At 42.2% G+C, this 27,680-nt stretch overlaps 1 protein-coding gene across 1 annotated transcript in view; it reads left to right on the plus strand.

The window, feature by feature from the left end:
• LOC126187736 (uncharacterized) overlaps positions 1-18,915 on the plus strand; it is a 587,768-nt gene extending 568,853 nt beyond the window's left edge. The window contains exons 8-10 of the mRNA XM_049928985.1: positions 2,646-2,789; positions 12,323-12,447; positions 17,943-18,915. Of these exons, the coding sequence (XP_049784942.1) occupies positions 2,646-2,789; positions 12,323-12,447; positions 17,943-18,097 (424 nt within the window). The 3' untranslated portion in view covers positions 18,098-18,915. The remainder of the gene's footprint in view (positions 1-2,645; positions 2,790-12,322; positions 12,448-17,942) is intronic.
• Positions 18,916-27,680: the final 8,765 nt, after the last annotated feature.

Here is a 27,680-nt window from a genome sequence, read left to right on the forward strand (position 1 = left end):
TACAAGGCATTCCAATATTACCCACACAATATACCTCTTGTGCACAGCAACCTACACACTGGATGTGGGACATGCAAACATACTTACATAAATACATACATGTGTGCATGCTTCTTGTTTTATATACCAAAGGATAAGGATAGTATACTATCTGAAAAACCCATCACATAGGGACTTACTCCATGCTGTCTTCTATTAGTCCATCTCCTCCTCCCTCCTCATTCTGTCTGGATCTCTTCCTTCCCCTATCTTTATTCACCTCCTCCTCCCCCTCCCTCTACCCATCACTCTTGTATCTGTCAATCTACCGCTTCCCTGCCTCTCTCATTCCATCGGCTCCATCCCACCCTCTCAATATCCTCTTCCTCCTCCTCATCCTACTCCTCCTCACTGTCACTGCACAGCTCTGACCGATCGTCCATATACTTCTTGTAGCAAATTCCCATATTAACTACACAACATGTCAGTCTTTCACGAAATCCAGTTGGACAGGTAGAGAGTAGGGATGAGGAGATAGACAGTGAGGAGCAGGATGAGATGGACAGAAAGAGCAGGGAGGCGGAAATGGACCGAGGAGGTGATGGACAGGGAGAGTGTGAGAAGGATGAGGGGGATGGAGAAGAAAAGACTGGATGGACAGAGAGATGGTGGAGAAGCAAATGGTCAGACAGAGGAGTTCTTCCTCATTTCACACTAAGGAAGGACTACTGTTCCAACCCCACCCCGACAGGGAGTTCTTACTCTGACAGTGCATCTTTCAAGACAGAAAGTTTTATGTGCATGATGCTTCGTTAACATCGCTCCAGTAGTTTAGGAGACATACATACATCCTGGTTTATAATACACCACTAGCCATTAAAATTGCTACACCACGAAGATGACGTGCTACAGACGCGAAATTTAACCGACAGGTAGAAGATGCTGTGATATGCAAATGATGAGCTTTTCCGAGCATTCACACAAGGTTGGCGCCGGTGGCGACACCTACAACGTGCTGACGTGAAGAGAGTTTACAGTCGATTTCTCGTACTCAAACAGCAGTTGACCGGCGTTGCCTGGTGAAATGTTGTTGTGATGCCTCGTGTAAGGAGGAGAAATGCGTACCATCACGTTTCCGACTTTGATAAAGGTCGGATTGTAACCTATCGCGATTGCGGTTTATCGTATCGCGACATTAATGCTCACGTTGGTCGAGATCCAATGACTGTTAGCAGAATATGGAATCGGTGGGTTCAGGAGAGTAGTACGGAACGCCGTGCTGGATCCCAACGGCCTCGTATCACTAGCAGTCGAGATGACAGACATCTTATCCGCATGGCTGTAACGGATCGTGCAGCCACGTCTCGATCCCTGAGTCATCAGATGGGGACGTTTGCAAGACAAAACCATCTGCACGAACAGTTCGACGGCGTTTGGAGCAGCATAGACTATCAGTTCGGAGACCATGGCTGCGGCTACCCTTGACGCTGCTTCACAGACAGGAGCGCCTGCGATGGTGTACTCAACGACGAACCTGGGTGCACGAATGGCAAAACGTCATTTATTCGGATGAATCCAGGTTCTGTTTACAGTATCATGATGGTCGCATCCGAGTTTGGCGACATCGCGGTGAACGCACATTGGAAGCGTGTATTCGTCATCGCCATACTGGCGTATCACCGGGCGTGATGGTATGGAGTGCCATTGTTTACACGTCTCGGTCACCTCTTGTTCGCATTGACGGCACTTAGAAACAGTGGACGTTACATTGCAGATGTGTTACGACCCGTGGCTCTACTCTTCATTCGATCCCTGCGAAACCCTTCATTTCAGCAGGATAATGCACGACCGCATGTTGCAGGTCCTGTACGGGTCTTTCTGGATACAGAAAATGTTCGACTGCTGCCCTGGCCAGTACATTCTCCAGATCTCTCACCAATTGAAAACGTCTGGTCAATGGTGGCCGAGCAACTGGCTCGTCGCAATATGCCAGTCACTACTCTTGATGAACTGGGGTATCGTGTTGAACCTGCTTGAGCAGATGTACCTGTACACGCCATCCAAGCTCTGTTTGACTCAATGCCCAGGCGTATCAAGGCCGTTATTACGGCCAGAAGTGGTTGTTCTGGGTACTGATTTCTCAGGATCTATGAACCCAAATTGCGTGAAAATGTAATCACATGTCAGTTCTAGTATAATATATTTGTCCAATAAATCCCCATTTATCATCTGCATTTATTCTTGGTGTAGCAATTTTAATGGCCAGTAGTGCATAAAGAGATATATATTTAAAAATAAAATACAAACTGCCCATGTTCTATAGTACCAAAAACATCGAGAGTTTGTGCTCTTATTGCTAATCATGGAACTTCCCTACTAAACAGTGACTGAAGAATCCATCAAAATGAACCTTAGTTCAGTAGTTTCAGTGGTTTATGAGGAGAATACAATACAAGCTTACATACATTAATACATACATTTTTGTACTTCATATCACTAGCAAACTCCACTCATCGACTTCCTAATGTGTGACTTTGCTTTTCTTTTAAATAATCTGTAAGGATTAAATATATACATAAAAAAATTCATCGAATCCTTCATGTCATTATGTGTTGTTTCTTTCTCTTCGAGTATCATTGACAAAACTAAATGTAAAATGCTCACAGGTACGCGCAGTATTCACACTTCAAGATATACTCGGAGGCCGAGTACTACAAGCTGGAGGTGGATGGTTACGAGGGCAACGCTGGCGACTCACTCAACGATCCTTGGTACGGCAGCAACAACAGTCCCTTCTCCACGTACAACAGGTGAGCATTCCAGTCTGCCACAGTAAGTGCAAAAATAGAAAAAGTGGCATTACCTACCAAACAGGTCAGCATTTTTCTCAAGCTGAATCATTGTCATCTGCCACTATTTTGTTTCGCATATCTAATACAATAAGCATTAGCAAAAATTTCTTCAGATTTCATTCCAGAAAAATATGCCTCTATATCGCTGTTTTATATTTGCTACACACAATGACGTGGCAAAACATCATTGCCGCTTTCTTGATAGTGTGTTAGTCGACCTTTGGAAAGCAATCCAACAGTAATTGTGCATGGCACTGATTCGACAAGCTCTTGTTAAGTTTACGAAGGTATGTTCCGCTATATCTCTGCTCACAGGCACATAGCTCCCCGAAATTAAGGGCGGGTGGTTTGTTGGCCCGGAGCTGGCACCCTATAGCGTTTCAAATGGGTTACATCGGCTTAAAATCGACGTCAGTTAGCTATCACGCTTCTAAAACCACTGTAACGTGATTTTGGCCTTCAGACACGGACATTTATCCTCCTGGAAGATGCCATTGCGGTCGGGTAAGGCGTCAAGCGTGAAGAGATGTAGGTGTGCTGCAGTAATGTTCGCGTAATCCACAGTTGTCGTGGTATTTCGATTACTACTGTAGGCTCCATCAAAGCCCAGACGAATGTCTCCCATAGCATAATATAGGGGACAGTCAAATGAAAACGTGACAGATGGAAAAAGTAAGTAAACTGGTTATTATTTCAAAAGTAATCGCCATAACTGTTAATACATTTATCCACTGTGAGACAAAACGGCCAATGCCTTAATGGAAAAATGTTTGTGGTTACCTACGGAACCATAATTGTACCCAGGCATTGACCTATTCATCCGAAGCAAATCGAGGGCCATGAATGATTTTTTCACGGTCCAAAAGTATGGCAATCGGAGTAGGAGAGATGGGGTCTGTATGGAGGATGTGCAAGGGCTATCCAGCGAAACTTCGGCAGCGCACTCAAAACAACCTTGGCAACATGTGGTCCCCCCACGCCACGGCTGAGTACAATTATGGTTCCGTAGGTAACCGCAAACATTTTTCCATGTACACACTGGCTATCTTGTCACACAGTGGGATAAATGTATTAACAGTTTTGGCGATTACTTTTGAAAAAAAACAATAGTTTACTTGACTGCCCCTTATACTTCCCACATCAGCTTCCGAATTTTGCGCGAAGCATATTTCGAGATACCGTTCACCTGGATGAAGCGTATTCTGACATGGTCCTCGACATGGAGTAAAAAGAAACGTGTTTCATTCGAACAGGCGAAATATTTTCGTTGATACACCTTCTACATCTACATACATATTCCACAAGCCGCCGAATGGTGCCTGGCGGAGGGTACCCTGTTCCACTACTTATCATTTATCTTCCTGTTTTACTCGCAAATACAGCGAAGGAAAAACGACTATTTATATGCCTCTGTACGTTCCCTAATCTCTCTACTCTTATCTTCGAGGTCCTTAGAGAAATGCACGTTGGCATCAGTAGAACCATTGTGCAGTCAGCCCCAAATGTCGATTCTCTAAATTTTCTCAGTGCTCCTCGAAAAGAACGTCGCCTTGCCTCCAGTGATCCCCGTTTGAGGTCCCGAGGCATCTCCCTAATACTTGCGTCTTGTTCAGACCTGCCGGTAACAAATCTAGCAGCCCGCCTCTGAAGTGCTTCAATATCTTCCTGTAATCCGACCTGGTTCGGATCCCAAACACTCGAACAGTACTCAACAATGGGTCGGAACAGTGTGCTACATACAGTCTCCGTTACTGATGAAGCACACTTTCCTATAATTTTCCCAATAAACCGAAGTCGACCATTTGACTTTCCTATTGCAGTCCGTACATGCTCATTCCATTTCGTATTGCTCTGCAACGTTACTCCTAGATATTTAATCGAAGTGACTGTGTCACGCAGCATACTACTAATGCAGTACTCAAATATTATGGGTTTGTTTTTCTTACTCATTTGCATTTGCTTACGTTTCTCTACGTTTAGAGCTAACTGCCATCCAACAGATCAACTACAAATTTTGTCTAAGCCATCTTGTACCCTTCTGCACTCGCTCAACGACGAAACCTGAAAAAGGTGTGTGAAATCTTATGGGACTTAACTGCTAAGATCATCAGTCCCTAAGCTTACACACTACTTAACCTAAATTATCCTAAGGACAAACACACACACCCATGCCCGAGGGAGGACTCCAACCTCCGCCGGGACCAACCGCACAGTCCATGACTGCAGCGCCTCTGACCGCTCGGCTAATCCCGCGCGGCGACGAAACCTTCCCACATGCAAAAGCATTATCAGCAAACAGCTGCAGACTGCTGTTTACCCTGTCCGCCAGGTAAAATAAAATGTAAATGTCATGTGACTAGGGCCTCCCGTCGGGTAGACCGTTCGTCGGGCGCAAGTATTTCGATTTGACGCCACTTCGGCGACTTGCGCGTCGATGGGGATGAAATAATGGTTATTAGGACAACACAACACCCAGTCCCTGCGCTGAGAAAATCTCCGACCCAGCCGGGAATCGAACCCGGGACCTTAGGATTGACATTCTGTCACGCTGACCACTCCCCCCTTTTCATTGTGTTCGTTTTCGTTCGTTTCATCTGCTCGGGGCGGACGTCGCAAGACAAACGTTTCAGTTCGTCGTTGATCCATTAACTCAGTTTTTTTTTTATTACAGAGGGCAGCTAACCCTCTGACCGAATACGCTGAGCTACCGTGCCGGTCCCCTCAGCTACCGGGGGTGTCCGCCAGGTCATTTATGTATATAGAAAATAACAGCGGTCCTATCATACTTCCCTGAGGGATTCCTGACGAAACACCTGTCTTTGAAGAACACTCGCCATCGAGGACAACACACTAATTTCTGTCACTGAAGAAGTCTTCGTGCCTCTCACGTATCTGGAAAACTATTCCGTATACATGTACCTTCGTTAACAGTCAGCAGTGCAGGACCGTGTTATTTGCTTTATGGAAATCTAGAAATATGGCATTCGCCTATTGCCCTTCATCCGATTTTCGCAGAATATGATGTCACAAAAGGGCAAGCTGAGTTCCGCATGAGCGGTGCTTTCTAAAACCGTGCTGATTTGTGAACAGAAGCTTTTCAAATGGTTCAAAATGGTTCAAATGGCTCTGAGCACTATGGGACTTAACAACTGTGGTCATCAGTCCCCTAGAACTTAGATCTACTTAAACCTAATTAACCTAAGGACATCACACACATCCATGCCCGAGGCAGGATTCGAACCTGCGACCGTAGCAGTCGTGCGGTTCCGGACTGAGCGCCTAGAACCGCTAGACCACCGCGGCCGGCCAGAAGTTTTTCCCTCTCGAGGAAATTTCTTGTATGCGAACTGAGAATGTGATGAAGGATTCTGCAGCAAATCGATGTTAAAAATATTGCTCCGTGATTAAGCGGATCCATTCTTTTACCCTTCTCATACGCAGAAGCCACCTGCGCTTTTTTGCAATCGCTTGGGACTTTGCAGAGGGCGAGAGATTCGCGATAAATGCAAGCTAAGTAAGGGGCCAACGCTGTAGAGTACTCTTTGTAGAACCCAATTTGGATTCTGTCAGGAAGGATCTGGCGACGTATTTGCTTTCAACTCTTTCAGGTGTTTCTCTACACCAGGGATGCTTATTACTATGTTGTCTATACTCTAGTTCGTGCTATGATCAAACAACAGTTGTTTGTACGATGTACGATTCTTCTGCGTGCACGATTTCTTAAATACGAAATTTAAAACAACGACTTTACTTTTACTGCTTTCTACTCCTCCTCATCCTCCTCCTCCTCCTCCTCCTCTTCTCCTGCCTCAATAATCCCACTGGAATCGTAATTGACGCTGTCGCTGGGAACATACAGGAGTCGTCTGCTGCGGAGTCCATATTCTACAGTCTGCAGTGAGAGGTGTGCTCCGTAACACTCACACCTGCAACTGTACTGTAACCTTCCTTCAGACATGCCACACATCGCCGCTTATCCTGTTTTGCAGAGCGTGCAAACCTCTGACATCCACATTCTGTGATGAGGCCCACTCCTGGTTTCACCGTCCTTACACCACTTGATCAAGCACCACGTGACCTGCCGACCAGCGCGACCGTTACGGAGATACTTGTTTCCAGGTGACGGGTCATAAAAATCAACCCTTTGTAAAAACCGCTTATGTCAGTGGATTTCCGAATTTTGCGTTTCCTATCGCCGCTAGAATGATTCCGCAATCGTCTCTGCTCTGCTTATGTTCTTCCCATATCACGTCACATGCCCACAACACCACCAGGCGGCATTGCGTCTCGCGCTGGCCAAGAGTCATGATATTTGGGATCATCGGTATATTCAGTAGAAACTGACGGGAAAAAGTGCAACACCAGGACGGAGTAGTGCGACACAAACGAAACTTGGCAGGCATGTTTTTACATCTGAACCTAATCAAATTTCGCACCAATCGCATAAGAGTGGCGCTAGTCAGTTTTGCTATAAATACAAGCTGTAACGGTCTTCAGCGTTAGTTACCTTTGAGACTGGACGTGGTGGGTTGATGTTATTCAAGAATGCCTTGAAGGCGACAATGACACCATTATCAACACCTCTCTGAGTTTGAACGAGGTCGTGCAACAGGGCTACGAGAAGTTGGATGTTTCTTCAGCGATACTGCAGAAAGACTTGGCAGAGATGTAGCCATTATACATTGTTGCTGGCAGCGATGGTCACGAAAATGTACGGTCACCAGAAGACTGAGCTCTGGACGGCCACGGGCACTACCGAGAGGGAAGACCATCGTGTTCGGCGTATGGCTCTGGCGCAACTTACTGCATCTGCAGCAGAAGCTTGACCAGTAGTTGGCACCACAGTTGTACAACGAACTGTTACAAATCGGTTATTTCAAAGACAGTTCCGAACCAGGCGCCCTGTAGCGTGCATTGCACTGATCCCAAACCACCGCCGTTTGCGAGAGTGGTGTTAAACGAGAGCTTGTTGGAGGGCAGGGTGGAGGTCTGTCGTGTTTTCAGAGAAAAACTGGTTCTGCCACGGTGCCAGTGATGGCCGCGTGTAGGTGAGAAGGGGGCCAGTTGAGGGCCTGCAATCAACATGTCTGCGTGCAAGACACATTGGACGTACACCAGGAGTTATGGCCTGGAGTGCGATTTCATATGACCTCAGCAGCGCACTCATCGCAATCCCACGCACCCTGACTACAGATTTGTATGTCAGTCTGGTGATTCGGCCTATTACGCCGTCATTCACGAACAGCATTCCAAAGTTGTTTTCCAATAGGGCAACGCTCGCATACATACCGGCGTTGTAGCCCAACATTCTCTACAGAGCGTCAACATGCTGCCTTGGGCAGCTCGATCACCAAATCTGTCTCCAGTCGAGCACATATTGGAAATCATAGGAAGACAAGTCCAGCGTCATCCATAACCCACACTAAACATCCCTGTATTGACCGACCAAGTGCAACTCCAACTCACAACTGATATCCGCATCTGTACAGCACAATGCATGCACGTTTGCATGCCTTCTCTCAACATTCTGGCGGTTACACCGGTTATTAATGTACCAGCACCTGACATTTGCAATGTTATCCCGACAAATGTATTCCCGAAATTTCATTATTCTAAATTAATTCATTTTTGGAGTTGCGATTTTTTTTCTGACATTGTAGTTTCCATCCAGCAACTTTATATTCCTTACCTACATAAATTATTCCCAAAGATCAGAGGAAAGTACGTGAAACACTGTGACTATGAAAATAAAACCTGAAGTTGTATTACATAGTGGTTCTTCAACATATTTCATGCATCGAACTGTAAAGTGCTTTGTGAAGGGTACATACTATTAATACCAGTGTCTTTTTATTCTATTCGTTTTGTGTTTGGAGTCAAGAAAAAAATGACCATCTATATGTCTCTGAGTGCTGCGTAATCTCTCTTATTCTCATAGCGCTTGTAGACATGTAATGGACGCACCAGAACTGTTGTACAGGCCACCTCGAAACCGATTCTCTAAATTGCTGCGAGAACGAAATTTCTTCTTATCTAAATTAACCACTTAAATTACGCTTCCATGTAGGCTACACAGATACGACAGATATTAGCAGCGAGCTTCTGAATACGATAGACGTCTTGCGTTCGACGCATATGCCACATATTCATCACATTTTATGTCGTTTCATGGTATTAACGTTAGATAATTAAAAAAAGTTAACCACTGATAATCAGATACTGTCAAATTCTTTCTCTTTGTTACATAAAGTATCTTTAATTTATGCACACAAATATATATACGTCAAACGCGTTGTACATTTCTCTACGCTGAACTATCGAACTTACTTTTGTGCAGACGATATTATCACCATCGAACAATCTGAGCGTGGTGCAGACAGTTTTTATCTTTCAGGAATGTCGCTTTGTTCAAGCTTATAGTCTGGTCTTTGCTTATGTTACAGACAAACGTCTTCATTTCTGTACGTCCGTTCTTTTGCCGTTCTTGTCCACAGGAGAGAGACTTGTGGTAGTTTACCGTCAAGCGGTACTGTTCGCTTCGCGAGAAATTCTTGACAAAAATGAGCTCACAATGGGACTAATTTCGTGCCGTATTAAATGTGAAATCTATTAGGAACCTCACTTGGCCTGTTACTTTGTTCGCTTTGAAAATACTCAATTCCTTTTTCAGCACCATGAGTGCTTATTTCTTTACCAATAATTTGGGAGTTTGTAAGGCTGTTAATCGTTGGTAGCGTTAGAGAAACCTCATTTTCGGCCATAGTTCTGAGGTTGTGACAACCGATTTTTATCTGACTCGCAAAGTAAGTTTCCTTCTACTCTCTTTGCAGTTTTCAGAAATGAGACACATCAACTTTCATAGATTACTGGAAACGTTTAAGAATTATAGCCGTCCCATTTCTTAATTGTACTTGTCCACGAAACTGGTCAATTTCATAGCAAAGTGAGACTATGAATAAACTTGAAACTGCTATTTCAGATTAACTGAGCTGCGTTAGCACTTCAATGGTTCAAATGGCTCTGAGCACTATGGGACTCAACATCTTAGGTCATAAGTCCCCTAGAACTTAGAACTACTTAAACCTAACTAACCTAAGGACATCACACACACCCATGCCCGAGGCAGGATTCGAACCTGCGACCGTAGCAGCCTCGCGGTTCCGGACTGCAGCGCCAGAACCGCACGGCCACCGCGGCCGGCCGTTAGCACTTCCCGACGCTACTATTGCCGACCTATGCTGCCTGACAAAACAAATGAAGCACCGAGATGATGTCGACGAATGTCAGTATAAGTTTTCACACGTACACACCGTCGACGGTATGTAAATTATTACAGTTTCAGTTCTCTGTGGTTGGTAGAATGGCCACAAAACTGGATTAGTGATGTTCGTGTTTAGTTTTTTTCCAGGCCTATAGGGTATAGGTCCTATTAGGGATGTGAACAGCATGAGATGTTCAGTGATCACCATGAAGGACACGGAAATGCCGCGATCTCGCTTGAGGCAGCTTTATCAGCACCTGGCAGAGTTTCAAAAGAACCTCATAGTGGGTCTCTATTTGGCCAGCTCGTCGAATCTGGATTTTTGGGGTATTCAGGTGTGGCAGTGGGGTGATGTTGAGATGTTTAGGCTCGTGAGTACAGGCATACTTCAGTCGACTATATACGACCGCCGAAAGAGAGGATCACCGTAATGTGTACCAAGCACATCACAACCCCTTCAAATGTGCGCCTGCCATCCGAGAACATGTCTGTGTCATACCACACCATAGTTGGAGACTAGCATCATTCGGACTAGGGAATTCTTGTCATACGAGTAGGTAGCCGTTAACACCACAACGCAAACGGCTCCGTTTGGAGTGGTGCCGGTCAACAAACTGTTTAACATCACCAACAAACCAACGGGCTCCTGTCAACTTCAGGAAGCAGCAACTTCAAATGGTTCAAATGGCTCTGAGCACTAATGGGACTTAACATCTGAGGTCATCAGTCCCCTAGAACTTAGAACTACTTAAACCTAACTAACCTAAGGACATCACACACATCCATGCCCGAGGCAGATTCGAACTTGCGACGTAGCAGACGCGCGGTTCCGGACTGCGCGCCTAGAACCGCTAGACCACCGCGGCCGGCGGAGCAGCAACTATCAACATCAGGACGCAGCAACACAGAGCGTCAAGACCAGGGAGGGATGAAAGTTGTAGCAGACAGACGAACGATGAATCGATCTTAACAGATTCAGCCTCCCAGAAGCACCTACAACGAACTGTGTGAAGCGTCAAATCATTTACAATTTACAATGTTGAATTATCTATATAAGTTCATAAGATGTCGAATTTACTATATAACTTCACAAGATAACAAAAACGGTTATTTTTTTTAAAAAAGGAAGCAAATACTTCTTACCAATGGCATCGTATTGGCTTCAGCGATGAATCGCGCTTCTGAAATATCGAAGATGACCATCGTTGGCGAGTATGGCGACAACCTGGTCGGAGGTCCCATTCTTCCAGTGTTTCAAAGAGGCACGGGGGGGGGGGGGGGGGAGGGGTTACTCCTGGCGTCATAGAGTGGAAGCCATCGGGTATGACTTCGGGTCGCGGCTGGAACTGATGGAAGGAACTCTGACGACACAACGTTACGCCACAGACATCCTGTGTCCTCATTTGTTACGTTTCATGGTACAGTATTGCGTTGCCATTTTTCAACAGGACAATGCTCGTCCATTCATGTCATGTGTCTGTATGAACTGTCTGCGTGACGCCGAGGCACTCCTGTGGCCATCAAGGTCCCGGATCTGTGTGAGACATGTGTGAGACCAGCTCGGATGTGAGCTCTTTTCCAGTGCAAGTATGAAGGTTGTCAAGGACCAGTTAAAAGAGTTGACGCCAATCTTGCCACAGGAGGGAATACAATAGCTTTATGACACCTTTCCCAACCGAATCAGTGCATGCATCTAGGCCAGAGGGGGTGTAACGTCATAGTGATAAGTGGGCTCAAATTGTCAAGTTCTTTGTAAATTTCATGTTATAACACAATCACTGAATAACATTACATACCTTGTCAACCTGTGAAGTCTCAGTTAGTTTTTTCCTCCTCTTCTGGGAGCTTCACTACTATGGTCAGGCAGCGTATTTACAGCGCCGTCCGTATTTGAGAATTAGTCTTGATAATGACTGTACTGTTGATGATGTTTTTATTGTTTTAACATAGGGAGCCTTTTCAGATACCAGCTGATAGTCATTGCCAAATAAAAGTCAAGAAAACTAAAATTAACAATGTAATAGACTGATATCATAACTGATATTTTTCTTATTACCCATAGCAAAGTAAAATATGCACTCATAATTTTAGATATAGCTCATCTGTATTGCGTCTGTTTGTAACAATGCATCAATCACGTCAAATAAGTGTATGTGTACCGCTGAATGCCCACACCAAATGGGCGTTGTTGTATGTGTGTTTTTACATGGTGCGCCACGCTTTGTTGCAGGGATAACGACCGGTCGAGCCTCAACTGCGCCTCCATGCTGAAGGGTGGCTGGTGGTGGAAGTCGTGCGGACGTGGCCTCAACGGGCTTTACCTCAACGACCCGCAGGACCTCACCGCCCGTCAAGGTGCGTACGCAAACTGAGCTCTTAGCCTACAACTGACACTGCTACATGTCCAGCGTCAGTCACAGCTGCCCATATTGAAAACTGATCCTCCGTGCCGTCAGTCCAGGTGTCCTCTGTGCAGAGAGCAATAATACCGATGCAAATGGGCAGCCCACAGTCAATACACAAGTGACTGATCCCTTGGAAACTGCGAAACTCAGGAATTATCCGCAGCATATTCAGCAGTATAATTATTCCTGACTCGTTTGATATCTCCTCCAGTCACATATGGAGTTTAATATCATCCTGCACAGAATGTTCACGAATACATGAAAACCTCGGTAACATTTTAGTCTGGTCTGGACGATACACTAAAAGACAGGAGCTAAATCTTTGACTGGCCATGAATTTTTACCACACCTTCTGCTGCATATACACCCTCCTTGTATTGTGCTCGTCGGAGAGTAGCTCTTACCTAAATTGATGATTAACTGTTCTACTCCATTCGCGAACGGTGCGACGAAAAAATTAATGCCCATATATCTCAAAAATGGTTCAAATGGCTCTAAGCACTATGGGACTTAACGTCTGAGGTAATCAGTCCCCTAGACTTCGAGCTACTTAAACCTAACTAACCTAAGGACATCACACTCATCCATGCCCGAGGCAGGATTCGAACCTGCGACCGTAGCAGCAGCAGCGCGGTTCCGGACTGAGGCGCCTAGAACCGCTCGGCCACAGCGGCCGGCCCCATATATCTCAGTACGCTTCCGTATTTCTCTAACCATATCAGATCGAAAGTATCTGAACACCCCTACTTAATGTATAACTGCTCATTAAACGTCACGAATGGTAGTCTCTCCAGTATATTAGAAAAAGGGGGGGGGACTATTGTGTTGTTTGTTCATAGAGAAGCATCAGCGCAAGAATGGGTCGGTCAGGACAGCTCAGTGACTTCGAACATGCATGTCACGTAAGTGACAAATCCATCAAGCGCAGTTCAACCCTTGTAAAGGTGCCCAGGTCGAGTGTTGGTGATGTGACTGTGAAGAGAAAACCCAAAGAAACAGCCACAGCTGAATCAACACCACGCAGGCCTCAAGTACTGATGGAGAGGGACCGTCGAGCATTGCAGAGGATGGTTGTAAAAATTCGCGTGAAATAAGCCGACGAGGTCACTAGTGAATTCCAAAGTGCTACAAGCAGTCCAAGCAGTACAGTCACTGAGTGTACGTCATAAGCCACATATGCCTGTAGTCAGTGATAAGCGACGCTTGAGGTTGTGTAAAGAGCGAATCCACTACACAGTGGATGACTGGAAGAGAGTGGTTTGGACTGATAAGTCATGCTATACGCTGTGGCAATCCGATGGAGATGTTTGAGATCGCGAATGTATGGGGAACGTCACCCTCCCACCATGGGTAGTGCCTCCATTTAAGTACAGCGGAGGTAATGTTACAGTAAGTGGGTGTTTTATGTGGTTGGGGCGTGTACCCCTTATTGCGCTTAAGAAACTAATAAATGGAGAAGTATACTGAGTTGACAAAAGTCATGGGATACGTCCCAATATCTTGCCGGATCTCCTTTTACCCAGCTTAGTGCAGCAACTTGACACAGCATGGACTCAACAAGTCGTTAGAGGTCACTTGCAGAATTCTTGACTCATGCTGCGTCTAGAGCCGGCCGTAATTGCGACAGTGTTGTCCATGCAGGATTTTGTACACGAACTGACCTCTCGATTATGTACCCTAAATATTAAATGCGATTGATGTCGGGCAATCTGGGTGGCCAAATCATCGCTCATATTATCGAGAATGTGCTTCAAATCAATCGCATACAATTGTGCCCGGTGACATGGCACATTATCATCCATAAAAATTCCACCGTTGTTTGGAAATATGAAGTCGACGAATGGCGGTAAATGGTCTCCAAGTATCCAGTCAATAATCGGTTCAGTTGGACCAGATGCCCCAGTCAGTTCCAAGCAAACACAGCCCACACCATTATGGAGCCACCAGCAGCTTGCACAGTACCTTGTTGCCAACTTGGGTCTGTGGCTTCGTACGGCCTGAGCCACTCTCGCACCTTACCATCAGCTCTCACCAACTGAAATCTGGACTCGTCTCACCAGGCCACGGTTTTCCCGTCGTCTAGAGTCCCACCTATATGGTCACGAGTCAAGGAAAAGCGCTGCAGGCAATGTCGTGCTGTTACGAAAGACATTCACGTCGGTCGACTGCTGCCATAGCCCAATAACGTCAGACTTCGCCATATTGTCTTAACGGATACATTCGTCGTACGTCCAAAATTGATTTCTACGATTATTTCAAGGAGTGTTGCTTGTCTGTTAGCACTGACAACTCTACGCAAACGCCGCTGCTATCGGTCGTTAAGTGAAGACCGTCGGCCATCGCGTTGTCCATGTTGAGAGGTAAAGCCTGAAATTTGTTCTCAGCAGACTCTTGACACTGTGGATGTCAGATTATTGAATTCCCTGATGATTTCCAACGGAATGTCCCATGAGACTAGCTCCAACTACCATTCCGCGTTCAAAGTCTGTTAATTCCCGTCGTGCGGCCATAACCACGTCGGAAACCCCTTCACATGGATCGTCTGAATACAAATTACAGCTCCGAAAATGTTCTGCCCTCTTACACCTTCTGTACGCTATACTACCGTCATCTGTATATGTGCATACCGCTATCCCATGACTTTTGTCATCTCTTTGTATACAAACGCATGTACAGCACTGTGCAGTACATACCATAGAGAAATATTTCAGAGAGTATGATCGTATCAGAAGACGGTGGACACTGTCATAAAGCAGAATTTGTGAAGCAATGGTTAGTGGACAATAACGTTCCAGGAACTGACTGGCTTGATCAGAGTTCCGACCTGAACCCAATAGAACAGCTTTGAGAGGAATTAGAACTTCGGCTTCTCCCCAAACCACGTTCCTGGTTTCGTGCCTTGAGGAAGTATGGGCTACCATATCTCCGCAGATAATCAGACACCTCATTGAAAGTGTTTCCAGCAGAGTTCAAGCCATCATAAAGGTGATGTGTGGACATGCCCTGCATTAATGTCCTCCAACAGTATACAGGATGATTATAATTAAAGTTTAACTTTCAAACCGCTGTAGAAATAACACCACTGGTCAGAATGACTTGAAATTGCAACAGAATATTAACGGAGAAGTGGGAAAACGTATGGCAGAAGAAAATTAAATAGTTACAAACTGTAGCAATAGATGGCGCTGTAAGCATCATAATTTAATAGCGATCGACTACAAATGACAAATGAGTGATACAACAAAGCCTAAGGTGTACATCTGACGTTAAACAAATTGTACTCATTGGTGTACAGATGTGATACTGTTAGTTACGTAAACCCATCCACCACGCGAGTTCATATCATATCGGATGGGAAAAATTGGTTTTTAATTGTCCTGAGGCCAAAAACCGCATAAAAAGCATCACTCACATCGGTTTTTGTCCTGAGGCCAAAAACCGCATAAAAAGCATCACTCACATAGGCTTTTAATTGTCCTGAGGCCAAAAATCGCATAAAAAGCATCACTCACACCGGTTTTTAATTGTCCTGAGGCCAAAAACCGCATAAAAACCATGAATCAAACTCAAATAGGATTATTAATTTCCTTGTGACTGGCGCAAAACATGTTTTGTATTCTGTTCACTGTTTTGTTCAACAAGTTGAGATCGAGAAACAGCATGTTCCGCAACTGATCCAAGTGTTTCCGGGGTCACGTTCAGAATGTGTTGCGCAATGCATGCCTTCTGTGCACCTAAGTTTGCAATCGAAACACTGAACACAACAGCTTTCAGACAGCCCCACAGGCAGAAGTCACACGGATACAGATCAGGTGATCGGGACGGCCAGGCTGTAGAGAAATGGTGGCTGATAATTCTATCATTTCCGAAATGGCGATTCAACAGCTGCTTAACTGGATTTGCAATGTGCAGAGGTGCGTCATCTTGCATAAAAATGATCCCATCCACACATCCACGCTGTTGGAGAGCTGGAATGACATGGTTGCGCAAGACACTCATAGCGCTTACGAAAGACGGTACAGGTAACTGGACCGGAAGCACCTGTCTCTTCGAAAATATATGGCCCTATGATAAATGATGCCGTAAACGCCCACCACACTGTGACCTTTTCAGGATGAAGTGGTACTGGCAGATTTGCGTGTGATTTTCCCTTGCCCACATTCGACAATTCTGCGTATTGACATACTCTGTCAGATGGAAGTGGGCTTCATCTGTCCACAAAATCATCCGCAGCCAATCATTGTCCAGTTACATCCGAGCAAGAAATTCTAAAGCAAAGGCCTCTCTTGCTGGCAGGTCAAACAGGAAGCAACTCGTGCATATGGATAGTTTTGAATGGATAGCAAAGAAGGATGATTCGTAGGATTTTACGCTCCGTGCTTACGGGTATGTCCAATGTTCGAGCAATTCTCCGTGCGCTACGCGTTTGCACATCACCACTCGTCTCCTCTACCACTGCTTCCACTGACGTACTGACGTTGAATCAATTCGTTTCCTCCCTCTACCAGGTTGCACACCAAAAGAACCAGTCTTTTCGAATTTCCGAATCATTCTCTCTAGACCCACGACAGGCATCGGACCAACGCCCTTTTTTAAACCCCTAAGTGTCCGGAGCTTCAGCAGAGTGACGTCTGTATAGTCATCATTCTTGTAATACAGCTTGGCAAGTAGAGCGCAATCCTGCATTGAGACAGTCATGGCGAACGTCGCAAACGCGAAAAGAGAAAAAGCCGTGTACCCGGCGTGTTTATACCAACTTCAATGGGTCGTGCGCATGGCAGGTGTTTTAATTTACGTATTCTGACACATACAGCACCATCTAGTGATCAATTTTCACACTATTTTTTTTTCTTCTGCCGTACGTTGTGCCCTTTCTCCGATAATATTCCGTTGCAATTTGACGTCATTCTGATCAGTGGTGTTATTTCTACAGCGTTTTGAAAGTGTAACTTTAATTATAATCACCCTAGAATGAGATTTTCACTCTGCAGCGGAGTGTGCGCTGATATGAAACTTCCTGGCAGATTAAAACTGTGTACCGGACCGAGACTCGAACTCGGGACCTTTGCCTTTCGCGGGCAAGTGCTCTACCAACTGAGCTACTCAAGCACGACTTACGCCCCGTCCTCACAGCTTTACTTCTGCCAGTACCTCGTCTCCTACCTTCCAAACTTAACAGAAGCTCTCCTGCGAACCTTGCAGAACTAGCACTCCTGAAAGAAAGGATATTGCGGAGACATGGCTTAGCCACAGCCTGGGGGATGTTCCAGAATGAGATTTTCACTCTGCAGCGGAGTGTGCGCTGATATGAAACTTCCTGGCAGATTAAAACTGTGTGCCGGACCGAGACTCGAACTCACCCTGTTTATCTGTCACGCCGAATTAAAGATCTATGTCAGACAGGTTGGACGCGTGCTGATGTTGACGAGCTGTTTCGTGTTGCAGGTATCGTGTGGTTCCGCTGGAGAGGCTGGGACTACACGCTGAAGAGGGCGGTGATGATGATCAAGCCGAGGGCCAGCATCCCTTCGCTGAGCGCTGCCGGAGTCAACGCAGCCAACGGCGGCGGCGGAAGTGGAGGCAGCGGGAGCACCGCATAGCGAGCGTGCCCGCTCTAGCTGCCAGCACAAGAGGCTACCAACGGCCCCGTGGCCGCTCCATCAGAAACCCGCTGCATTATTTATAAAACCAATGTCGAGCGCTTCTTACCCTCCTTCCAAATTTCGATGCAGCTTCAAAAAATGAAAACCAAACATCAGCAGTGCTCTACAAATAGCGCGTCGGTTTCCGGAGAAAAACTGACCGTCTTCAGCGTGTCTACTACATTCCGCTGTGTACAGTTTCACATTTCTCGGAACAATTTAATAACCTCCCAAATCCTTTTCGCCCCGTTCAGAGAAACCGTACAAGAACCAGTATTATTAGCACATGTGTAACAGTCTGTGGTATCACATGTTTTATCTGTTTGTGTAATATTTGTTTTTAATTTAGAAAAAAATATATATATACGTGTTTATACGGAAACGACATTGAAAGAAATTTAGAGAGCTAAGTTTCCATGACAGGTATGGACTGACAACGCGGGCTGTCGCCCAGCTTAAGCAGGACCCTCATGCACAGCCAGCTGAAACCCATCGCGGCGTAATTAACTTCAGTGAAGTGATGACTGAGCGTGTAACCCCTTTGGACTCGACGCAGACAAACGTTTCACAACAAATACTCTGACATATTTCATGTACACGAGAGACAACGGAAAAAGAAACAACGAAACCTTCCAGAAACTACATCTTTCACAAACTGGTGAGGGTCTTGTAGATATTTGGGACTATGTATTTTAAAATCTTATGTATCTTTAAATCATTGCGTTGTTGTACATAAATCGTGTAATTTGTATAAAGTAAAACCTTGTTTTTTATTAGTGACTGTGTTTCATTTTATTGACCTGCCCTCTGACACCTATAGATGTAAGAAGTAATCAATAAAACCAAATTTCTGCTGCACTAACACAGTTTTTCATTGCTATTTCATTGTCTTTATTTTTCGTACAGCTCCCTATAATGTTAGCTTCCTTGTACAACAGTGCTATGAAGCAGTTAATGCCATATATCTGTTCTGTGGAGCAAGATCCTTTATTTAACACTGCCTTCCCACAATTGATTGATCAAATGCACATTTATTTTTTATGATTGCTAGTTTAAGCTACCAACGCAGTTAATGCGCTGCATCGCTTATACGCCAGGAATAAAATCAGTCTCGCAACTTTTTGGGCGGATGGTGTGTACGCATAAAACGAACACATTGAAAAGTTTTTTTTTTAAAGAAAATATCAGTTTTCGTGACTGTTTCTGTTTATCGATTTCGCATTGAAAACTGCTTCGCTTGGATTGCACTAAAGGTTGTTTGAGAAAGTGCGTCTATTGCTAACAATGAATCGAAACAGGAGTTGTTAATCTGACTGCTTGATTTCCAAGAAAATGTACTGAGTCGCCTAATAAGGAAAACCAGGTTCTACCCAGATTCCCTTCAAAAATCGCAATACCGTGTATCATACTTCTTTACTTCTCAGACATGATATTTGACAAAACGTTAACTGGTTTCCGGTCATGTGAAAGGAAGTTCCTTGAAATCTGAAACGTATATTTTTTTTGTCTCTTTTGGCTTACTTGTGGCAATGAATAACGGGGACGTGGCTGCTGCTACTGAAAGCTAATAAAAATGCGTGTCTCATTTATTGGGCGGCTGACTAACTAAGGCTAACTCCGTGTACAATGAGTTCGCGTAATGTGCCTGCATTTTAAATTGCAGGTTCTAAACTTTAGCTAGTGAATGACATAGATTGGGAAATGGATGATGACATTGTAAATTAGGTTAATGGTGATTCCTTTAAAAGGTGTATTGGCAAATTTAGAAAAGTCGCTTTACAAAAGTATTCTTCGTTATAACCAAGAATTGCAAAGAAATGAACGACTCTGAAAATACTTTGAAGTTTTTTTTTCAACAGTGTCATACTCAAAGAATTATTATAAAATATATATGTTCATTGTAGATTATAAAAGGTTGCATTAATTGGGTACTCTTACCTGAACTGTCGCTAATGTCACCTAATTAATAAGAGGGGCATTCTGTGTTGATACTTAATAATAGTGTGTAGGCGGCAGCTAGCGCGCATTTAAGGCAAAGGAAATTAATTATTACCTTATTATGAAGTCTTCATCAAATAAACCAAAATATCTTTCTCACTCGCATTAAAGATATCAAAAGCCGCATTCGTTTCCTCAATAAAGATGAATTTTCATCACTCTTGCGATACCGCTTTGTGGGCCGTGGGTACTTCACGATCGCACGATGCGGACTGTCCTTGCGACCAGTATCCGTGAAGAGCGGTCGAGGCAGAGATGTTATTGCAGAAACGTGATGTAGTAGATGATATTGCGCGCTGTCCGAGGAACAAAGTAAGCGCGATGCCGTCCATGGAGGCTAAAAAAGAAGGGCGGTGGCACTACAAATTTAGCTGTACGTCGTTTAGAATCCAGAGTGGGCGGGGCCTGCTGCCATTTTAAGTAGCCCAAAACATTAGCAGACTACGGTTTATAATTGGTTCTTGTTCATTATTTCTGTGGTGTGTACACAACAACTGTTTTAAATGTTAAAAATTACAGGGCTTACACGAATAACATAGTCAGGAAGGCAATTTCGAACGTTTTTCTGCTCTTGAATGGGTATTTGTCCTAGTAATACGACACATTTCGCCTCGTTAGCATAACTTGCTTTTTGCTGCTATATTTCAAATACCCAGAAACAGAAGTAAGTGATGTGAAAAACATGCTTTTGTAATCCATTTATTTCCACTTTTACTGTATTTGTATCGATAGCAAATGAAACTGGAACCAACGCTTGTTTACTTACTGGTATCGGTACTGCTCCTTATTTGTTACATTCTCAGCTTCCAGTTCGAATGCACAATATTTTTAGTGTTCGCGCTTGAAAGAAATTTACCTTCGCTAGCCGATAAACACGTGCAATGAGAAAAGAAGCAAGCCATGCTATCCTAATTGTGGTTGTCAACAATGAAAGATTATTGAAATGTCAAAGGAACAGAACTGCATAGAGGTACAACTCCATGCAGAATAGAGTTCTTGTTTTATTAGATTGTCAGTGCATTAGTCTCACTATAGTTTACCCATCTTCTCACATTGAAATTTTACCTACGATGCGCCATTCAGTGTGTGGCTGATAACAGCAACTTTCAGGGAAAAAAAGATTTAGTTTTTTAAACATCTTCAGAATTATGGAATGCTACAGTAGTTATTAAGGAAATAGTCTCAAACGCTTAAGATCCCTTAAAATGGATATTTTGCTTTAACATGAATGTGACTAACTTTTTAGCAATAATAGCCTAATCTGTGTAAGATATAAGCCTACTTTTCCATTAGTAGCATATCTGCTTCTTTTTCTGGAATATTTCTCGCCAGAAACACTGTCAATTTTTCAGGACTAACCAAACGTAGCACAATTGGAACATATGTCTACTTTGATCATCAGCTATATCTTACCTTTGCATTTCATTTTGAGGTTTTCAAAGTATATAATTCTCCACCATGCTTTGTTATATACCAATAGTTAGTTACTTAATATCATGTTCCATGTATCATCCATGCAATAAATCGTAATGATGTGGAATGAGTCATTATATACTTGCAGCAATTTTTTTTCTTTTTTTGTAAATATGCATCCACAGTGATCATTCATGAGTTTTTGCATTTTTTAATTAAATACAGGCAGATGTTAGTCAGTAATTCTTATCCATCATCATTTGCACATTACAGTGATGAATAATCTTCTGCAGAATGGGAGGAGTCACCATAGTGTTTCAAATTTTACTTTTCTGTGTGTCAGGCGTTTTTGTTACAGCGTTGTGAACCCTTGTTTGTGCTATGGCCAACATTAATGTGGCGTAATGAATGTCATTTTATCCTCCTGGTGTTGTAATTATTTATACCATTGTTCCTGGTGAAGTGCAGTCGATTGTTTACAACAAACTTCATGAGGCAATAACTATACTGTGAAGTGGACAGATTGCTTCTCACACGTCGAGCACAAGACAGGCTTGACATAAATTTCCATCCAAAGCCTTCTTCAGAAAGGATGCACAGCACACACACAGATTCATAAAATCACACACACACAGAACTCAATGCACGCATGACCTCTGTCTCCAGCTGTTCCAATCAGAATCTTTTTTAAAGAGGGAGGAAATGTGAATAATGATTAATAATTATTGGCTTAGTTAGTGAGTTAGTTATTTACATGTTCCATGGATCATTTTGCATGATAAATCGTCATGATATGGAACTAATCATTTTACATTCATATTGCAAATTAGTTTGTACATCTATTTGCTCTCTAAACATCATATTATTATTATTATTATTATTATTATTATTATTATTATTATTATTATTATTTCCCAAAATGAAAACAATATATACACATTGAGTTAGCAATTCCTACCCACCATCTTTTACCCATTACAAACATAGAAATTCTTCTACATAACAGAAGGAGTTGTCAAGGGGAAACTTCTTCAATTCATTTCCAAATTTTACCTTGCTGTCTGTTAGACATTTTATATCACTGGGTAAGAAATTTTTGTTGCAGTTCTGTGCACACCTTTCTCTGCTAAAGACAATCTTAATGTTCTTAATGTTGAGTAATTAATGTCATTTTTTCTGGTATCGTAATTATGTTGTGTACTTCATTGTTCCTTTTGAACTGTAGTGGATTATTTACAACAAATTTCATGAGGGAATAATATGCTATGAAGTAGTAATCAAAATGCCCAACTCCTTAAACAGATGTCTACAAGATGATTGCAGGTGAGCACCACATATTGTTCTTACAGCGTGTTTTGGGCAATGAAGACCTTCTTTCGTGAAGTTGAGTTACCCCTGAACATTATTCCACATAACATTGCTCAATGAAAATAAGCAAAATATATCAACTTATCGATTTATCTCTCCCCAAAATTTGCTATGATTTTAAGTGCAAATGTGGCTGAACTAAGTTGTTTCAGGAATTCCAAAAATGTGTTTTTTTTCAATTTAAATTCTCATGAATATGGACACCTAAGAATTTCGAAGTTTCCACCCTATGTATTATTTCATCACCATGTGTTATGCTTATCACTGCTGCAGTACCCCAAGAGCTGCAGAACTGAATATGATGTGTCTTTGTGAAATTCACAGTGAGGCCACTCACAGAAAACCAGTCAATGATACATCTGAGAACTTTGTTCATCATTTCTCTCATTTCTGTATGTATACTGGGAGTGATTACAATATTGGTGTCATCTGAAAAAAGAACTAATTCTGGTTGTTGTATATTAGATGGCAGATCATTTACATACATGAGAAACAGTAGTGGACATAAGATTGAGCCTTGGGGATCCCCATACATGGTTTCTCCCATAAGAATTATGTCCCTGGATTCAGTTGGTTGAATTACTGCTAAGTACAGGTTTCTGCATTCTTTTAGTTAGATATAACATGATCCATTTGTTGGCTATACCATCAGTTCCAAAAAACTTCAATTAATCTAGGAGTATACTATTATTATTAACATAATCAAATGCCTTGGACAGGTTTTGCGATTTTGTTATTTAATGCTTGTGATATCTGGTGTGTGAACATGTAAATGGCATTCTCAGTAGAACAACCCTTCTGAAACCCAAACTGTGATTTGTTGAGAATATTATTGTTGCCAAGTGAGATACTACTCTAGAATATATCATCTTCTCAAAAATTTTGGAAAGCGATGTCAGAAGTTAAATAGGTCAGTAGTTAATGACATCTCTCTTATCACCTTTCTTAAAGAGGGGTTTAACAACAGCATACTTTAGTCACATATTTCGGACAATACTGGACTTGTTGTATGGGAACAAATCTTTAGTACTCCATTGGAAGGGTAAATTGGCTGTGGAAATAATAGGAAAGTTAGAGGGGGGAGGCACTGTCATGAGTGGTAAAATACCAGTGGTTATAGGGTTCAGAAAAGACCCTTTTTTAGGGTAGGGAGGACAGAAAGAAAGCAAATTTTGAGAGAGGTTAGAACTGAGACAAACCTTAAGTTTGAGAAAGAAATCGAAAAACATAATTCCAGCTTATTACATCAGCATAAATAGCTATTGGTTAAGAATTTTCAACAGTCAGCAGATATTATAACTTTACCAAGTTTTAACTCAGTCAATGTGAAATGTCAGCTATCTTTATTGCATCAAAATATTCGAGGACTGAGAAATAAAATTAATGAATTAACTATCTGCATAGATGAATTAGAGTCTTCAAACCCAACTGACTTAATCTGCCCCTCTGAACATCATGTGACCACTGGTATAGAACTTTTAAGTGTTACAGGGTTTAGGTTAGCATCTCACTTTTGTAGATCAGAAATGGAGAAAGGAGGAGTTGCCACATTCATTAGGAACTGTCATAAATTTAAGAAGATAGACATTCATAAATTTTGCCTAGAACAGCATATGGAAGCATGTGCAACAGAATTAGAATTTCACAAAAAATCCTTCATAATATTAAGTGTACATCGAGCACCTGCAGGTAACTTTAATCTGTTTGTAAACCACCTTGAAGCTGTACTGGCCCATTTAACAACCAAAAACAAAGAAATAGTGGTTGCTGGTGACTTCAATGTAGATTTCCTTAAACACTCTCCCAATAATAACTTATTTGAGTTAGTAACACTATCATTTAACTTAATTCCCACTGTTAAGTTCCCCACTAGGGTAGCCACTTGCTCACAAACAGCCATTGATAATATCTTTATAGAAAAGTCCAATGAACAAAATTATATTACAAAACCAATATTCAATGGCCTCTCAGACCATGATATGCAGTTCCTTCTGTTAAATGTTAATACTGAACAGGATATAAAATCTGTTAAATCTGAGCTCAAGAGGGTAATCAATAAGCCAAAAATTGATTATTTTGGGACACTCCTCAGAGACATTCACTGGATTGATGTTTACAGTGCTCATGGCATGAATGAAAAATATAACGCTTTTGCTAATAAAGTGCTTACCTTATTCGAACACTGTTTTCCCCCAAAACTTATCAAGTCTAGAGCAAAGTCTACAAAAAAACCATGGATTACTCGAGGAATAGGGGTATCTTGTAAAACAAAAAGAAAACTGTATCTGTCAATCCGAAACAGTTCCGATGTTGATGCTATAAGACATTACAAGAAATACTGCAAAATATTAAAGACTGTAATACGGATGTCAAAGAAAATATATTACAAGGAAAACATAGTCATATCAGATAACAAAGTAAAGACAATATGGGATATAGTGAAGGAGGAGACCGGTAGAACCAGACATGAAGAGGAACAAATAGCATTAAGAGTAAATGATACATTGGTGACAGATGTGTATAGTGTTGCCGAACTTTTTAATAAACATTTTATAACTGTTACCGGAAAGATGGGGTTGTAAGGTTCGGTAGATGCTGCTATGGAATACCTCAGACCAGAAATTTCAAGCAACTTCCATAATATGAATTTGACCCTCACTACCCCAACAGAAATAATGTCCATCATAAAATCTTTAAAATCAAAAACATCTAGTGGGTATGATGAAATATCAACAAAGTTAATTAAAGAATGTGATTCTGAGCTAAGTAAGATATTAAGCTATCTGTGTAACCAGTCATTTATCAGTGGAATATTTCCTGAATGGCTGAAATATGCTGAAGTTAAGCCACTGTCTAAGAAGGGAGATAAAGAAATAGCATCAAATTTCCGTCCAATTTCACTGTCGACAGCATTCTCAAAAATTTTCGAAAAAGTAATGTACAGTCGGCTTTATAACCATCTTATCTCAAATAACATACTGTCAAAGTCACAGTTTGGATTTCTAAAAGGTTCTGATATTGAGAAGGCTATCTACACTTACAGTGAAAATGTGCTTAATTCATTAGACAAAAAATTGCAGGCAACTGGTATATTTTGTGATCTGTCAAAGGCATTTGACTGTGTAAATCACAATATCCTTTTAAGTAAATTAGAGTATTATAGTGTAACAGGAAATGCTGCAAAATGGTTCAAATCTTATATCTCTGGCAAGAAACAAAGGGTGTTATTAGGAAAGAGACGTGTATCAAGCTATCAGGCATCATCCAACTGGGAACTAATTACATGTGGGGTCCCACAAGGTTCCTTTTTGGGGCCCTTACTTTTTCTTGTGTAAATCAATGATCTTTCGTCAGTAACATTACCAGATGCCAAGTTCGTTTTGTTTGCCGATGATACAAACATTGCGATAAATAGCAAATCAAGCGTAGTCTTGGAAAGATCAGCTAATAAAATATTTGTGGACATTAATCACTGGTTCCTAGCCAATTCTTTCTCACTAAACTTTGAAAAAACACACTACATGCAGTTCAGAACTTGTAAGGGGTGTCCCACGAGTATATGTCTAACATACAATGACAAGAAGATAGAAGAAGTGGACAGTGTTAAATTCTTGGGATTACAGATTGATATTAAATTCGACTGGGAGGAGCACCCCACAGAACTGCTGAAGCGTCTTAACAAATCTCTGTTTGCAATGCGAATTTCGTCAGACATAGGGGATATAAAAATGAAAAAGCTGGCATACTATGCTTACTTTCATTCCATAATGTCATATGGGATTATTTTTTGGGGTAATTCATCAAGCCAAGCTAAAGTTTTCCGGGCACAAAAACGTGCAGTAAGAGTTATATGTGGTGTGAACTCAAGAACATCCTGCAGAAGCCTGTTTAGGGAACTAGGGATACTAACTACTGCTTCCCAATATATTTATTCCTTAATGAAATTTGTCATTAAAAATATATTACTTTTTCAAACCAACCATTCATAGAATCAATACTAGAAATAAGAGTAATCTTCACGAGGATTTAAAGTCACTTAGTCTTGTACAAAAAGGTGTGCATTAATCAGGAACACACTCTTTCAATAACTTACCAGCAGCCATAAAAAGCTTAACAACCAATGAAACTCAGTTTAAGATAAGCCTAAAGGATTTATTGGTGGCCAACTCCTTCTACTCCATTGATGAATTTCTCAGTAAAACCAACTGATTTGTGTATATATGTATATATAAATACAATATAACTTCTGCACAATTTCAGTGCAGTAATGTGTTCATTGTAAATATGTTGTGTTTTGTGTGTGTGTGTGTGTGTGTGTGTGTGTGTGTGTGTGAGTGTGTGTGTGTGTGTGTGTGTGTGTGTGTGTGTGTGTGTGTGTGAAGTACAATCTAACTTCTGCACCATTTCAGTGCAGTAATGTGTTCATTGTAAATAAGTATTATAGCAGTTGAATTACATGTTTATTACCTTATAAATAAATAAAAAACTTTTTTATTTTAAATTCAGTGCATTAGTATTTGTAAAATGACGTTCATATAGTGTTCATTAAAAATGATGATCATTCCACTTGGGACCTGTGGAATGGTACATTAGCTTATTTGTTTTAGTTGTAAATATTTGTCATGTATTGTTGTTTTCCTGACATGCTCCACATCCTGGAGGACCTCCTCACTACGGATCAATTAGAATGAAAGAAAATCTAATCTAATCTAAAAAAATACCATCAAAACCAATAGAGCTTTTATTCTTGAGAGAATGTATG

This window comes from Schistocerca cancellata, chromosome 5 (genome assembly GCF_023864275.1).
Source record: "Schistocerca cancellata isolate TAMUIC-IGC-003103 chromosome 5, iqSchCanc2.1, whole genome shotgun sequence".
Taxonomy (NCBI): domain Eukaryota; kingdom Metazoa; phylum Arthropoda; class Insecta; order Orthoptera; family Acrididae; genus Schistocerca; species Schistocerca cancellata.